This window comes from Hemitrygon akajei, unplaced genomic scaffold (assembly GCF_048418815.1).
Source record: "Hemitrygon akajei unplaced genomic scaffold, sHemAka1.3 Scf000089, whole genome shotgun sequence".
Lineage (NCBI taxonomy): Eukaryota > Metazoa > Chordata > Chondrichthyes > Myliobatiformes > Dasyatidae > Hemitrygon > Hemitrygon akajei.
In genome coordinates this window covers 3105198-3122891 of record NW_027331975.1, presented here as the reverse complement: position 1 = coordinate 3122891, position 17694 = coordinate 3105198, and the positions used below count along the sequence as shown (strand labels likewise).

The 17694-nt window shown below is 46.2% G+C and overlaps 1 protein-coding gene and 1 pseudogene across 1 annotated transcript in view; one reads left to right on the top strand and one right to left on the bottom strand.

The window, feature by feature from the left end:
- The first annotated feature begins 1967 nt into the window (after nucleotides 1-1967).
- LOC140722781 (NACHT, LRR and PYD domains-containing protein 3-like) overlaps nucleotides 1968-17694 on the top strand; it is a 41554-nt gene continuing 25827 nt past the window's right edge. The window contains exons 1-2 of the mRNA XM_073037451.1: nucleotides 1968-1997; nucleotides 15044-15138. Of these exons, the coding sequence (XP_072893552.1) occupies nucleotides 15129-15138 (10 nt within the window). The 5' untranslated portion in view covers nucleotides 1968-1997; nucleotides 15044-15128. The remainder of the gene's footprint in view (nucleotides 1998-15043; nucleotides 15139-17694) is intronic.
- On the bottom strand, nucleotides 13950-14095 carry LOC140722808 (U1 spliceosomal RNA; annotated as a pseudogene).

Genomic DNA, 17694 nt, shown 5'->3' with positions numbered 1-17694 from the left:
ATCAAGTTGTCCGGTTTTATGAGATGTTGAGCGAGTATTCTGTTCTGTGCTCAGATGTTTGGTTCTGAATTTCCCTTGAAAGCGAAGCAGAGAATGAGTTCCCATTCCATCCCTCACAGGGAGAGGTTGTGATTAAATACGCTGTTTAGTGTTTGCACCAGTAGAAATAGCCCGGGGTTTCAGAAATCAATTCACATTTGGAAATTCCTCTTCACTGTCACCTGTCTATCTGCCAGTGGGAGTCAAAGGGAAACTCAAGATGCTGAAGATAGAACAGAACATGGAACAGAACATCACAGGAACAGGCCCTTCGGCAACAATGGTGTGCCAAACCAGCTGAAAAGTATATCAACACCCACCCCAAAAATCTCCTACCTGCACAATGTCCATATCCTCTCAATCTTCCTCACACACATCTATCTAAACGTCTCTTAAAAGCCTCCGATGTATTTGATTCCCCCACCATAACAGACAGCGCATTCCAGGCATCCACACCTCTCTGAGTAAAACAACTTACCCTCACATTTCCATTGCATTTACTCGCTCACACCTTCATTGCATGGCCTCTGATATTAGACATTTCTAACCAGCGAAAAGATGCTCCCTGTCTACTCTGTCAATGTCTTTCATAATCTTATAAACCTCTATAGATCTTCCCTCAGTCCCTACCGCTCCATGGAGAGCACCCCAAGATTTTCCACTAAAAACTGGATGAATCCATTCTGACGAAAGGTTAGGAAACTGAATCGCTATCTTTTTTCCTCTCCCCACAGCAATTCCTTACCTGCAGAGCATTTCTTGTGATTCCAGTTTCTCTTTATTACATTCACCCTGGAACATTTTCTATCCTCTGTGAATGGAAGTGCACCTGCGCTCGTTTTGTGAGAGTTAATAGAAGAGTAAAGAAACCAGATTTTTCCCAGTACATTATCCTTGTACCAAATGTCCTGTTTTTCACGGAAATGTATTCAGTACAGTTGTTGCTAACAAGATTCACAAAATAAGCTGAGGAATCATAAGCTTTATGCGTGTGGAGCAGTGATGGCCCTGGGCCTGTGTTCAGTGCAGTTCACAGGGATAGTGTTCGGGGGGGGGGGGGGGGGGGTGGGTAGATAGGGCGGGAGTGATTATTTATATCAACTGAATAGCAACAAGTCTGGATGCAGTGAGAATGGACAGGGTGGCTTGATTAGACGGAGAGTCTGGGATCTGAGAGTGCTGCCTCAGAAATAAAGAAGCTTCACTTAAAAACTGAGCTGAGAGAAATTTCTTCAGCCAAAAGTTGGGGGAATGTGAAGTTTGATGTCACAGAGGGTGGTGGAGGCTATCGTTGGGTATATTCACATTTTGGGTTGCTAAATAGGTTGAGTGTTATAGCAGGGAAGCGAGAATAAGGTGTTGAAAATAAAATCTTCCATGAATGATTGAGCAACAGACTAGAATGACCGAGTCATCCAATTCTACTCCGATGTATTATGACTTGTATCTTATACTATGACTGAGCGATGACTTCATTGTATCCCATCACAAACAAGAGAAAATCGTCAGACGCTGGAAATCCAAGCAACACACACAAAATGCTGGAAGAACTCAGCAGGCCAGGCAGCGTCTATGGAAGAGAGCAGCGTCGACATACAGATGCTGCCTAGCCTGATGAGTTCCTCCAGCATTTTGTGTGTGTTCTTTTGCATCCCATGTCAGGCTTTGAAAAGTGTGAGTGACAGTTACAGATTTCTTCACTCGGATCATGATATAAGCGTTCAATATTTAAATTTCAGTTTAATGCTTTGTTCTCATTTGTATTAGTAACATACTCTATTCTCTCTGGTTAAAGTTAGACCTGCGGTGAGAGGTTTATTGGAAGAAAAGCCAACGACTGGAAGTAAACCACAACTGAAGATGAGGGAACAGCAACAATTGAACCAGTCCGAGGACTGAGAGCATCAACTGAAGAGAAACCTTCATTGATTCCATTGATTCAGTCAGGAGGAAGTTTGGTGAGTCTCATTTACTCAAACACTGGTCTTTTAGACATTACAGGTCTGTACCAAGGAAGGTAGGAAATAGTTGGAGCGGAACTGTATAAATGTGGAAGTGCCAGTTATGCCAGTTGCAATCACTCCAGATCTGCTAATTGCTGTCAGCATCAGCTCTGTGAGGCCACGCACATTCCTCATATTGTTTGCTCAATTCAAATATCACTTCTGATGTTTCCTTGCTTGTCTGTGTTATGTCATAATAATTTCAAAACGCGGTGAGAATTTCCTCCCTTTATAAGACGCCGCAACTGCTTCCTGCTGTAGTGATTGCAGAAATGTGGAATTACCATGAACTACAGCAACATGTCATTGACTCCTCTGTCTATTGCAAGCTGCAATGATATACTTGCCCTGGAGTATATCGTCGTGCAAGCCTCTGCTAAGAGCAAACCCTCTTGAAGCCAAATGTCCCACCACCACATTTCATTCAGTCCTAACTAGCAAATGCCAACCAATAATGTACATTTACGTAGCCTGGCGTCATCAAGTATCTTTCTACCAATAAATTGCCAGACCTGTGAATCTGTGATCAAGCAGAAACAGGTTTCGCAATGTTCCTGTTTGACCCTGTACCAAAGGCATGGGTTATATCTGTACTTGAGATGAACGGATGTTTTTGAAGCCAGGACTGCTGGAGCTGCCGGAGTCGGTTTAAACTCAGTCATTTCGGGATGGGAAGCAGCGTGTTGGATCAGATGATGAAGGAGATGATATTCAGTTAGATACAATGCTCAGAGGGACGGTGGGAGGTTTGGCTGTGGATAGGGCATCATGTAGTGAAAAGCAGCAACAGATCCACCCCCAACCCCGTCACTCCCTCTCTCACCCTCCTGTTTTTCTTGCCGGTGTTAATCGCGGGAGTCAGCAACTCTTTGTACCCACGGGCCAGTGAAATTAAAGCCTTTGATTCCATTCAAAGCCTAGTTTCTTTATAAAGAGTGGGGTTGAATTGTTTTCGAAATGAACATCGGGGAATGCGTAAAAAAAAATTAAATCAGATCAGTAGCAATTTCGGAGGACTGAGTGGTCCACTTATGCATTCGGTGTGTTGTTTAGAAAAGTTCTAACAGTTTAATTAGTATAAGCCAATATAACAGCCGGATATTAATGTTATTGTGGAACTGAAAAGAAAATCTACATTGATAACTACATACATGGAGATTTGTGTGTTAATGCTGTACCCCAGCGGGTTGCGGATCGACCATGACTCACTCGGTGAAATGGCCAGCACGGTACGGGACCGAGGGACGCGCTTACTGACTCTACAGTCTCCCCATCTACCGCGCGAACGAGCTCACCGCCCCGCCCACTGCCCACGTGCATCCTCTCGCGGAGCTTCGTCACCCTCGCGCTCCCGGGCTGACGTTGAGACGATTTGAGCATGCTGTGCGTGCCCGGTATCTGTCGCGGTGACGTGAATTTCACTTATCCCTCATTGGTGACAGCAAATAACCATTTAGCATATCAACCAATGGGGATGTGGGCTTCGTCATTTAGGAGTTCCCTCCGTAGATCCCGCCACGTGTTTCCTAACCCGACTCCCGGAAAAGATCCAACAAGCCCGTTTCTTTAATGTCACTCTTCCTCAACAAGGAGTTGGCGGAGCTGTAAGGTTGACGGATTGAAGTGGGAAAACGGGGGCTTATCTCCTCTGAAGTAACGAGGACGAATAAGGCTTCAAGTCAAGTCAAGTCAAGTCACTTTTATTGTTATTTCGACCATAACTGCTGGTACAGTACATAGGAAAAATGAGACAACGTTTTTCAGGACCATGGTGTTACATGACACAGTACAAAAACTAAACTGAAATACGTAAAAACAACGCAGTGAAAGCTGCACTAGACTACAGACCTACACAGGGCTGTGTAAAGTGCACAAAAACAGTGCAGGCATCACAATAAATAATAAACAGGCTAAATAGGGCAAGGTGTCAGTCCAGGCCCTGGGTATTGAGGAGTCTGATAGCTTGGGAGAAGAAACTGTTGCATAGTCTGGTCGTGAGAGCCCGAATGCTTCGGAACCTGTTCCCAGACGGCAGGAGGGAGATGAGATTGTATGACGGGTGCATGGGGTCCTTCATAATGCTGTTTCCTTTGCGGATACAGCGTGTAGTGTAAATGTCCGTGATGGCGGGAAGAGAGACCCCGATAATCTTCTCAGCTGACCTCACTATCCGCTGCATGACCTTGCGATCCCAGATGGTGCAATTATCCGAACCTGGCAGTGATGCAGCTGCTCAGGATGCTCTCAATACAACCCCTATAGAATGTGATGAGGATTTGGGGTGGGAGATGGACTTTCCTCTGCCTTCGCAGAAAGTAGAGACGCTGCTGGGCTTTCTTTGCTATGCAGCTGGTGTTGAGGGACCAGGTGAGATTCTCCGTCAGGTGAACACCAAAAAATCTGGTGCTCTTAACGGTCTCAACCGAGGAGCCGTCGATGTTCAGTGGGGAGTGGTCGCTCCGTGCCCTCCTGAAGTCAACAACCATCTCTTTTGTTTTGTTCACATTCAGAGACAGGTTGTTGGCTCTGCACCAGTCCGTTAGCCGCTGCACCCCCTCTCTGTATGCTGACTCGTCGTTCTTGCTGATGAGACCCACCACGGCCGTGTCATCGGTGAACTTGATATATGGTTCGAGCTGTGTGTTGCAGCACAGTCGTGGGTCAGCAGAGTGAACAGCAGTGGACTGAGCACGCAGCCCTGGGGAGCCCCTGTGCTCAGTGTGATGGTTTTGGAGATGCCGTTCCCGATCCGGACTGACTGAGGCCTCCCAGTCAGGAAGTCTAGGATCCAGTTGCAGAGGGAGGTGTTCAGGCCCAGTAGGCTCAGCTTTCCAATCAGTTTCTGAGGGATGATTGTGTTGAGTGCTGAACTTAAGTCTATGAACAGCATTCGAACGTATGTGTCTTTTTTGTCCAGGTGGATTAGGGCCAGGTGGATGGTGGTGGCAACAGCAGGCCCACTGAGGGGGCAGCAGGGTCTTGATATGCCTCATGACGAGCCTCTCGAAACACTTCATGATGATGGATATGTGTGCAACGGGACGGTAGTCATTTATGCAGGAAACTGAAGACTTCTTCGGCACGGGGACGATGTTGGCGGCCTTGAAGCACTTTGGAACGGTGGCGCTGCTCAGGGAGATGTTGAAGATGTCAGTGAGAACATCTGCTAGCTGGTCTGCACATCCTCTGAGCACTCTACCAGGGATGTCGTCTGGTCCAGCAGCCTTCCGTGGGTTGACCCTGCAAAGGGATCTTCTCACATCGGCCACGGTGGGACACAGCACCTGGTCGTTTGTAGGAGGGGTGGACTTCCTCGCCGCCTCGTCATTTTCCTCCTCAAACTGGGCGTAGACGTTATTCAGCGCATCTGGGAGGGAGGCATCACTTGCACAGTCAGGTGATGTTGTCCTGTAACTGGTGATGTCCTGGATGCCCTTCCACATGCGCCGCATGCCGCCGCTGTCATGGAAGTGGCTGTGGATTCGCTGGGCGTGTGCACGCTTTGCCCCTCTGATGGCTCGCGTCAGTTTGTCCCTTGCTGTTGTTAGGGCTGCCTTGTCGCCTGATCTGAAGGCGGAGTCGCGGGACCTCAGCAGCGCACTCACCTCCGCGGTCATCCATGGCTTTTGGTTGGCACGTATAGTGATGGTCTTGGACAGTGACATCATCACTGCACTTGCTGATGTAGCTGGTCACTGATGCTGTGTACTCCTCTAAGTTGATAGAGTCGCCATCGGTTGCAGCCTCCCTGAACATGTGCCAGTCAGTGTGCTCAAAGCAGTCTTGAAGAGCAGGGTTGGCTCCTGCTGGCCAGGTTTTCACCTGCTTCTGAACTGGTCTGAAGCACCTGACGAGCGGTCTGTATGCTGGGATTAGCATAACAGAGATGTGGTCTGAGTATCCCAGGAGGGGTGGGTCTCTGCCCGGTACGCGTCGGGGATGTTTGTGTAAACCCGGTCCAACACGTTCTCCCCGCTTGTTGCAAAGTCCACATACTGATGGAATTTGGGATGCACTGACTTAAGGTTCGCGTGGTTGAAATCACGGGCGACAATAAACAGACCATCAGGGTGTGCGTTCTGCAGATCGCTAATAGCCTCGACCATTTCATAAGCGCCTCCTTAGCATTAGCGCTGGGGGGAATGTAGACACCGAATATAAGGACCCGGTGGCGGGCTTTTGTTTGAGGTGTCTGGGTTTAAACAACGGAGTGAACAGACCCACCTTGGGCCTGGAGGCTGTCCCAGTGGGTGTTGTGGGGACAGACCCTTGGAGCATGATTGCTCCCTGTCTGTATTAGGGACAAAATGCACCATTTACGTCTGATATTGAATGAATGAAAACATCTATATTTATCATGTATTCTGTTTATGATACAATCATTGTCCAATTTATGTTCAAGTTTAGTAACCCCGGCACATGCCTGATGTCACGTGTGGGATCCCCACACCGGGATCTGACGTCACTCTGCGCCCCCACATGCCTGATATCACGTGTGGGTTCCCCCTCACCAGGATCTGAAGTCACGTGTGCAGTTCCTTACGTCACACTGTCGTTGAGACGGTCGAACATTACCGGCTAAGGTGACAATTACCTGACCCACCAACCCCTCCCCACAGTCAACAGAGGAGTTACACTCTTCACATAGGTGTGAAGCCATGTTTATCACTGGTTACGCCCAATAGAGGAGGCAGAGCAGCTGAGAGGGCGTTACCTCCGCTGCCTCCATCTCTCGCTCCCGCATCGAACTCTCCGTCAAAGCGGAACAAACCTTAGGTAAATGTCCTGCTTTTTGATTTATTTCCACTTCCCTCCGAGGGAAGTTGGGGCGTTTGTGAAGCGACTCCTGCAACCGGAGTCTGTTGTACTGCTGAGAGGTAGGAGGAGACCACTCGGTTCATCGGCTTGATGCCGGACCAATGGGGAGGGATCTCGGCAGAAGGGCGAGTGTGAGGGATTTTACTGTGAGGATAAAGATGGTGTGACAGGGGGTGGACAGAGTCTGAGAGGATGTTTATTTCAGTGGTGGATCCAGGAGCAGGATAGGGTAAGGAGCCCATTAACAGTGGGGAAGGGACAGGAGGGGCTCATCTGTGGAAATGTCTGAGCCCACAGTGGTGTCGAGCAGAGGGATTCATCACTTTGCGGGTCAATCACTGGCAGACTGTTGAGCTGCAAGTGGGGCCAATGGTCTGGGTAAAGTGGTATAGAGTGGTGTTGGGGGGCAAGGATGGAACAATGTTGGGTCTGATTGAATGACAGGATAGACTGGACGGGCTGAATGGCCTGCTCCTGTTCATGCTGTCTGTGTATTTAAAGAAAAGAATAACCACATCCTTCTTGGGCCTGCAGGATGTCCCAGTGAGTGTTGTAGGGACCGGTGCTTGGAGCCCAGTTGTTCCCAAACTGTGTCAACAACTTGGCTGAGGGACCAAATCAACATTTCCAAGTCAGCAAAAACAGTATTTATGACTATTGACACTATATATATATATTTGTATGATGGTTATGACATAAAACTTGTATTTCTATATTGATAATGATACAGAATTGTATAATTTATGTTCCGTGTGTTATCTGAATGTATTTGCCTGTGATCCAGCCACAAATCAGTGGTTCTCTGTACCTGTACCTTCCCATACATGCGCACTTGACATAAATTCCACAGTTCGTGAGAAAACTCAGTGAGATTTGATTCGTGATGATTATCTTGGCACCTTTGTAGCTCAATTATAAAGAGATAGTACACCTAAATGCAAAACCCTTAACTGTGTCGATGAGCAGAGGGATCAAGGAGTCCCAAGTTCATCGCTCCCTCAAAGTGGCTACACAGATTGACAGGGTGGTTAAGAAGGCAAATGACATGCTTGCCTTTATTAGTCAAGATATAGCATTCACAATTCAGGAAATTATGTTGCAGGTTCATGAACCGTGAGTTTGGCCACATCGGAAGTATTTCATACAGTTGTGGTTGTCTCATTCGAGGAAGGATGTCAATGGCCCTGGACAGGGCGCGAAGAGGTTTACCAGGAGATTACCTGGATTAGAAGGCATGAGCTGTAACGTGAGGCTGGACAAACTTCGGTTGTTTTCTCTAGAGCTGCACAGACTGGGGTGAGACGATGGAGGCTCATAAGGTTACGAGACGCATAAATAGAGTAGATAGAGAATAACTGTTTACCCGGGGAAGAAATGTCTAAATCAATATGCATGCACTTAAAGTGAGGGGGGTAGTTTGAAAGGAGATGTGAGGGGCAAGTGTTTTTTTTTCACACAGAGTGGTGGGTTGCTCGAATGTGCTACCGTGTGTGATGGTAGCGGCAGATATATTGGGGACTTTTAAAAGATGTTTAGATAGACACATGAATGTGAGGGAAAATTGTGTAGGCAGAAGGGATTAGTTCAGTTGGCGATTTGATTAATTAAATAGTTTGAGCACAACATTGTTGTCCGAAGGGCTGTTCCTGTTGTACTGTTCTATGTTCTGTGTCTCTTGTCGAAAGGTTTCGGGGTTACGCAGGCAAAATAAATGAGTGGAAACAACAGGTCAGCTGGAGCCCAATGTGGAAAATGTGAGATCACCCACTTCTGTAGGACAAACCGAAATCCTGAGTGTGATTAAATGGAGATGGACTGAGGCGCATTTGGTAGGGAGGAAGGTACTGCTATTCTATCTCTGTCATTCTAGAATCTTTGTACAGTAATATGCATTTTTAATTCAGTATCTATGTATTGTTGGAGGACCATCAGTGATTATCCTTGATCCCTTCTCTCACCTCGTTCAATCTCCTTATCCCCACCACCTCATTCAACCTCTGTCCAGTCTGTATCCTATCACCTCAATGATACATATCAACCATCTTGTTCAACCTCTGTCCAGCCTGTATCCCACCACCTCAATCATATATATCAACCATCTTGTTCAACCTCTGTCCAGCCTGTTTCCCACCAGTTCAATGATATATATATCAACCATCTTTTTCAACCTCTGTCCAGCCTGTACCCCACCACTTCAATGATATATATCAACCATCTTTTTCAACCTCTGTTCAGCCTGTACCCCACCACCTCAATGATATATATCAACCATCTTTTTCAACCTTTGTTCAGCCTGTACCCCCCCACCTCAATGATATACATCAACCATCTTGTTCAACCTCTGTCCAGCCTGTATCCCACCAACTCAATGATATATATCAACCATCTTTTTCAACCTCTGTCCAGCCTGTACCCCACCACTTCAATGATATATATCAACCATCTTTTTCAACCTCTGTTCAGCCTGTACCCCACCACCTCAATGATATATATCAACCATCTTTTTCAACCTTTGTTCAGCCTGTACCCCCCCACCACAATGATATACATCAACCATCTTGTTCAACCTCTGTCCAGCCTGTATCCCACCAACTCAATGGTATATATCAAATGTCTTGTTCAATATCTGTCCAGCCTGTATCACAACAATGATTATACCAACAATCGCTGTCTTCATTGTGAAGTATTTTGCCTTACTGAGTCATTTCTGAAATCGGTGTTTGTTACCTGGATTACCAGAGGATTTATTCAATACAGCACGTGGTAGGTTAATGACAGCCATTCCGATTTTAGTTTCAATGTTACCAAATGTCCACTGTGTTAATCTTTTTTAGGAAACAGATTGATAGTGGGATGCGGAGGATGTTGTGAGCACTGAATGCATCGACTGTATTACACCTGTGTTGAAATGAAGGCAAAACTAATGAATGTGGGCATTAAAGTTGTGCAGCGTCGTTCAGGCCATCACAAACATCCTGTAATCAGTCAATAGTTGCGCAACATTTCAAGTAAAAAGAGAAAACGCTAAGAGCATTCAGCAGATCGGGCAGCATCTTGGACAGTCCCGTTCTGACACTGGGTCTTCCACAGTTTCTCTTTCCTCAGATCCAATCTGATGTACCGTTTCCAGCACTTTACTTTCAATTTTATATTAAAAGCATTTTATTCCTGTTAGCCGGTAGGACATGTGATGATTGTGTTGTGCAATATCCCATTTTCTTAACTCCAGATATGCCACCAGTTCTGATCCCACTGTGAGAACATTTATATCTGACAGGAGGCTGTACGATCCCATGACCTTCTCTTATGCAGAGGTCACTGACACCCTCTCTCCATTCCCAATTTGTACTCGCAGCCCATGACGGTGATGGCTGTCTAGGGTAGAACCATAGAACAGTACGGTACAGTACAGGCACTTCAGCCCTCTATGTTGTGCCGACCCATATAATCATTAAAAAAAGTACTAAACCCACACTACCCCATAACTCTCCATTTTTCTTTCATCCATGTGCCTGTCCAAGAGGATCTTAATTACCCCGAATGTTTTAGCCTCCACCACCGTCCCTGGCAAGTCATTCCAGGCACTCGCAACCCTCTGTGTAAAGAACTTACGCCTGATGTCCCCCCTTAACTTCCCTCACTTAATTTTGTACCTATGCCCTCTGGTATTTGTTCTTGGTACCCTGGGAAACAAGTACTGACTATCCACCCTATCTATGCCTCTCATAATCTTGTAGACCTCTATCAAGTCCCCTCTCATTCTTCTACGCTCCAAAGAGAAAAGTCCCAGCTCTGCTAACGTTGCTTCATATGACATGTTCTCCAATCCAGGCAACATCCTGGTAAATCTCCTCTGCACCCTCTCCATAGATTCCACATCCTTCCTATAATGAGGTGACCAGAATTGAACACAATACTCTAAGTGCGGTCTCACCAGAGATTTGTAGACTGAGACTTTGTAGGTTCTGGGACTCTGTAACAAACACAATGTTAACAGCAAGATTAGACAGTAATTAATTAATATGAAGAGAAAATTGTTGCTTCCTGATGTATCCTGTCAGATCCAATGGATCAGATCCTCCCTAGTTTACCACTTAATTTGCCCCATGTCCGTCCTCCACGTCCAATAACTGCGTCCGATAACGCTCAATATCCCACCCTCCCTCTACTGTGCCAATCGCTCCAAATCCTTCCCAGCATTCAGCCCACATCCGCACACATAGACAGAACCCTTCACGCACGTCCACCCTCCCAGCAAGGGGACCCGCATCTAACTGATCCCACAATCCCGGCTGAGACGCAAAACCGGGACTGAAAGACTGGAGAGCCCGGAGCATCTGGCTGTTGGGAAGAACTCGAAACCGGACATTTCCCACTGCAACCCACCCTCTATTTACACAAACCCGAGATCAGCCCCTTCCTCACCGCCGCTCGTACAGGAATCCCGCCGGCGTCAGCTGGAGTCGGCACTGCGCCTGCGCTTTGCAGGAGGTTCACTGCGGCACCATCCGTGGCTGGAGGTCACTAGGTCAGAGCGTTTGGCTGTCCGGTTCCTTCACTGTGACACCCCGAACTCCACGACAACTCCATCCAAACCACCCAGGGGCGAACTTTAATGACCAACAAACCATAATTGCTCTCAGTGATCAGCGATCTGAATGATTCAGTCGCTTTTAGAGGAAGGGATACCTAAGGTCGACATTGTGGAAGTGTTTAGTTTCCCAGGAGACAAGACTGTGTACGGGAGGTGTTCTGTTACCTGATGCAATCTGTGTTTTCCCTGTTGGCAATTCCAGCTAACATCAATAAATCTGTTGTTTATGAAAATCCTAAACAACAAGACTCTGCACCGACTGCAGCCACTCCATCCCAAAGCAGATCACCCTGGAAAGTCCTCCCCTCTGATGACGTATTGATCACATTGCGCATGCTCGCATTCCCAGAAGGGCGGTGTTTTCATTTCCGTTCTTTGTTGAATAGGTTTCAGGGTCGGGAAAAGTCCCCCGGGCGGGGAGCCGGGGGATGGATCACTGACTGCGGGGCGAAGACATAAAGTTCCCATCGGTGAGCATTGAGACCAGTCCCGAGTGAGGAGATCTAATGCTGGGCAGTGAGACCCGTTATCTCAATCGAACTGGCGGCCTTCGCCCCGCTTCCTGGACGGAACCTGCCGGGGTCAGTCCGGGTTGTGGGACCTTCATACCAAACCGCATGGGATGAGCTAACGCTCAGCCCCTGTTATTCTGCTCCTCGGGAGGGGTGGGGATGAGGCGGTGATGCTGGGACCACACCCATCTTTCGCCCGTTTGGACAAGGCAGTGAGATCTACATCTGTCACGACCTTCCGTTGCAATTGGGGAATATGTTTCTCCTGACTCCATTCCACTCTTCCAGTCTGCCGAAATGCAGCCAGTGTTTCCGGGTATATTACCCATTTGTGTGAGAATTTAGTCTTTTCTATTTTTCTGAGCTACTAAAAAATGTGTACACTTCAATTAAACCTCTCTGCCGAATTTCCAGTCTATCTGATATTTCCACACAATTAAAATGAGGATCCGGTTTATTGTCACGGGAGACCCTCCACCAGTCACAGGATCCTGTGTCCCCCTCTCATTTTACCGCAGATCTGCAGTATCTGCAGGTTTCATTTCAGCCCCGGCACCCCCTGCACTGATGGCGCAACAATCACTTTGCGCATGCTCACTGTTCCTGGATGGGCGGCAGTTTCCTTTCCATTCTGTGTTGGGATTGTCTGCGGGGTCGGGATTGGGAGAGGACCCTCGCCCCTGGAGCAGCGAACTGGGGGAGCATCACCAGCACAGGTTGAATTTAATGCAGCGTGACGCAGGGTAAAAGGAGCCAATACAACTTCAATTTCATTATTATAGAATGTTGCCGCGTTACTCTTGCTCATAATGAAACTCACAGTACATGGTGTAGAGCTTTGTTGTTTGCTTTTTCGGTTATCTTTGGTGAGCCACTGTTCAGTAACAGCCCAGGAAGGAGTGCTGCATGTTTTGTTTTTTTTAATTGTCTGATCACTGTCCCTCAGTGAAAGAGACAAGTGACGTCGTGAAAAGAGAATGCGTTAAGGAAATGGAGCTGCAGCTCGATGTCATTTGCCTCATACGGGACGCTGAGGAAGTTCAAAGTAAAAATTATCAGAGTACCTTTAAAACCACCATCCCCTCAAAACTATTCAGCAAACTCCAACACCTGACCTCAATACATCCTTGTGCAATTGGATCCTGGATTTCCTCACTTGTAGACCCCACTCAGTTCAGATTGTCAAAAACATCTCCTCCACAATCTCCATCAGCACAGGAACACCACAGGGATGTGTACTCGAGCCCCATGTTCTACTCGCTTTACACCTGTGACTGTGTGGCTAAGTACAGCTCCACCACCATATATAAGTTTGCTGATGACGCCTCTGTTGTGCGCTCTATCAAAAGGGGTGGTGAATCATCATACAGGAGGGAGACAGAAAACTTGGCTGAGTGGTGTAATAACAACAACCTCTCACTCAATATCAATAAGACCAAGAAACTGATTGTAGAATTCAGGAGAGGGAAGCCCGAGGTCCTTGAGCCAGTAATCATTGGAGAATCAGAGTTGGAAGGGGTCAGTAACTTTAAATTCTTGGGTCTCACTCTTAGAGGTCCTGTCCCAGACCCATCATATAAATATAATTGCGAAGACAGTACGACAGTGCCTCTACTTCCTCAGGAGTATGTAGAGATTCGGAATGTCATCAAAAACGTTGGCAAAGCTCTGCAGATGTGTGGTGTAAAGTCTGCTGATTGGCTGCATTACGGACTGGTCGGGGAACACCAATGCTTTTGAGCAGAAAATCCTTCAAAAGGTACTGGATTTGGTCCAGTATGTCACGGGTAAAGGTCTCCCAAATATTGAGTTTATCTACATGAAATGTTGCCGTAGAAAAGCAGCATCCATCATGAAAGATCCTCACCGTCCAGGCAATGCACTTTTCTCACCGCTGCCATCAGGTAGAAGGTACAGGAGCCTCAGGACACGCAACACCAGGTTCCAGAACAGTTACTAACCTACAAACATTTGTATGTGAATGTACAAGGTAAGTACCACAAATTTTGCAGTCGAGTATCCCGCATTTGGGGACATCGCAGGCGTCAGCACTCCCGGAGTGCAATGGGATAGCCTCGTCCTGGAATCTCGGCCTTTCTGATCACCGACGATTCCCTGCCAGTAAGTTCGCAGATGGCACAAAATTAGTGGATGGTGTTCACGGTGAAGATTCTCGTAGCTTATAGGGGATCTAACTGGGCAGAGGAGTGGTAAATCGATTGAAAAACCAACTCGAGAAGCAATGGTTTCATGTAGAGGTTGGGGATTATGTGGAGGGAATTGCAAGAGGAAGTGGATGAGGCAGGCACAACTGTATAATTCCAGAAGCAGTTGGGAAGTGTAGATTGAATGAAGAGGCCAGGAGGGAAATGGGCCCATCACAGGAAATTACAAATGAATCTGCCTTCACTGGAGTATCTGGAATTATATTACAGACTCTAAACTCGTTTGTTTTTAAATTTTCAGGTCTCTTACAAATCAACCTCATTCGATATCCCCAAGTCTTTACAATTCTACCATTTAATTTTTCCCCAATCTATTTTCTAGATTTAAATCATCTTAACCAGCATACTTTATTATCGTATCTGTTCTGAGCAGAGCAAATGTAAGCTGTCTGGATGTGTCAAGTTTCTCATCGTCAAAATTGTTTTCTGTCTCCTTTCTGCCCTGTCTGGAGAGCCTTTATATTTGTGATAGTTGTGGGAGGAACCAGCCTTTTTCAAAGTACCTACCTCTATTCTCTCTGTGCCTGTGCTTCTATTTATGCAGCCCAGGATCCTTTATCCTTTTTAAACCACTTTGCAATTGGGGAGATGTCCAGAGAGTAGTAGTTAACAATCACCTATACACCTGTTATATTCTTGTTTCCACCCCCACCAGATCACTATTTTAAGGAATGTCCAAAAGAGTTTATTGTTTATAGAGTCTATTTTAAGGAGATTGACTGTTGATATTAACAGGGAATGTTTTGTCCCTAAGCCAACGGATGCTCTGATACAGGGGATGGCGATACTGTTATTTGCAAAGTACTGCAATCGTACTCTCTCTGACTCACATTCTACTTGTTTGTAATTCAGGGTATCACCGGCAGGTGGAGCATTTCTTCACCGGGACCAAAGTGTGAACAAGACGACGACAATCAACAATACTGTCACAATCAGAATGGACAGAGGTATGAATTCAGAGATTGTGTGATAAACGAGCATTTCTGGTTTTGGAAGGGCAGCTATCAACTCCCTCCTGGTTTTCTGGGCTGCTGCGGAAAGGAGATGAGCGGAGTTTCCGAAATCTGTTTTCTGTAGCCGAGCCGAGAACATTGCCGGAGTTGTGAATGGCTGAGGATCAGATGACATCTCATTCTGGATAAATGTGCGGTTTGCTTCAGTGTTTTAATACCCGAATCCATGTCTGGGCTGTGTACAAATGGTGAATGTGAGTTCTCAATATTTCCCTATTAAGATGATCTGATACCTGGATTTAAAATTCCCAGGATCTCTGATGGAAAACCCGGTATAGCCAATGACCAAATGTCTCAGTCCCCAGCAGACATTGTGATGGTGCTCAACTCTGATTCCGGGGGTAATAAAACAGAGATTACAGCCGGGACACAGGTCCTTCGGCCCAGCTAATTAATGCTGATCCAAATGTCTTTTGTGCTTGCTCCATTTTCCCACAGCTTTTCCCAAATTTCCCTTATAGACTTCTTCTATCCTTTTCCCTGCCCACATCCTCTCTCTTTAAATTTATTTGTGTTTACTGCCTCCTCTGGCTGCATGTAATTTATACCCATCACCCGCCACGTGAACGAATGCCCCTTCGGTCCATTTTAAATTTCTTCCCTCAAGTCTTAGACTCCTCTACCCCGGGAAAAAGACTATGACCATCTACACTATCTACGCCCCTGATTATTTTTATGTACGTGTGTAAGATGTTCAAGCTCCAATTATCCAGGGCAAACAGTCCCAGACGAACCACATAACAGAAAACCCAACATCCTAGTCCAGTGACGTACTGGTCATTCTCCACTAAATTCATTCCAGCTTAATCAAGTCCGTTCTATAGAACCAGAGCTCCAGAGCAGATAGTGGAGCGGGGGTGAAAATAAATCATGTTAAAAGTTCCTGCAAAGTCAGTAAGTGTCTTTGATGGTGGTAATAATCTTATGAGGTGTGTCTATTTCAATGCAAGGAGTATTGTGGCGAACGCTGACGAGCTGAGGGCCTGGATTGACATCTGGAATTACATTATAGCCATTAGTGAAACTTGGCTACAGGAGGGGCAAGACTGGCAGCTTAATGTTCCAGAGTTCCAATATTTCAAACGTGGTAGGGGCAGAGGAATGAAGGGTGGCGAGGTAGCATTGCTAGTCAGGGAAAATGTTACACCAGTGTTCAGGCAGGACAGATTAGAGGGCTTGTCTACCGAAGCTATATGGGTGGAGCTGAGAAACAGGAAAGGAATGACCACATTAATGGGGTTGTATTATAGACCACCCAACATTCAGCGAGAATAGGAGGAGCAAATCTGCGAAGAGATAACAGACAACTGCAGGGAGACAAAAAGTGAATAAAGATCGATCAGGTCCTCGGGTTGAGGGTCTAAACTGGAAAAAGGCCAAATTTGAAGAAATGAGAAAGGATCTAAAAAGCTTGGATTGGGACAGGTTGTTCTCTGGCAAGGGTGTGACTGGTAAGTGGGAGGCCTTCAAAGGAGAAATTTTGAGAGTGCAGAGTTTGTATGTTCCTGTCAGGATTAATGGCAAAGTGAATAAGAATAAGGAACCTTGGTTCTCGAGGGATATTGGAACTGTGAAAAAGAAGAGAGAGATGTATGACAGGTATAGGCAACAAGGAGCAAATAAGGTGCTTGAGGAGTATAAAAAGTGTACAAAAATACTTAAGAAAGAAATTAGCAGGGCTAAAAGAAGACAAGATGTTGCGTTGGCAGTCAAGGTGAAGGAAAATCCAAACAGCTTCTACAGGTATATAAAGAGCAAAAGCATAGTAAGGAATAAAATATGTCCTCTTATAGATCGGAGTGGTCGGCTATGCATGGAACCAAAAGAAATAGGGGAGATCTTAAACATGGTTTTTGCATCTCTATTTACTAAGGAAACTGGCATTGAGTGAACGGAAATAAGGCAAACAAGTAGTGAGGTCATGGAACATATACAGATTGAAGAGGAGGAGGTGCTTGCTATCTTGAGGGAAATCAGAGAAGATAAATCCCCACGACCTGATAGGGTGTTCCATCGGATCTTGAACGAGACTAGTGTTGATATTGCAGGGGCCCTGGCAGATAAATTTAAAATGTCGGTATCTACGGGTGAGGTGCTAGAGGATTGACGGATAGCTCACGTTGTTCCATTGTTTACATAAGGATCTAAAAGTAATCCGAGAAATTACAGGCCGGTAAGTTTGACGTCATATCTTTATTTAATTTCCCAGTATCACTGGACACCGTTGCGTTAAGATCCCGTGGTCATCATTCAACTGCTGTGATTTAAGTGATTGGCATTACTGTGTCTATCCTGTTATTTTACTGGGAGTGAATGTCTCCAGTCACCGGCTTATCGGTATGGTCACCAAGCAGGATGTACGGTTCACAGTAACCAGCACAGTCCCACTCCAAATCTGGTCAGCCAGAGTCACGGCTCCATTGCAGTTTGAATCAGTTTTGCTCAGATCTAAACCATACTCTTATAAACTGCAATTCATCACTTATTTCA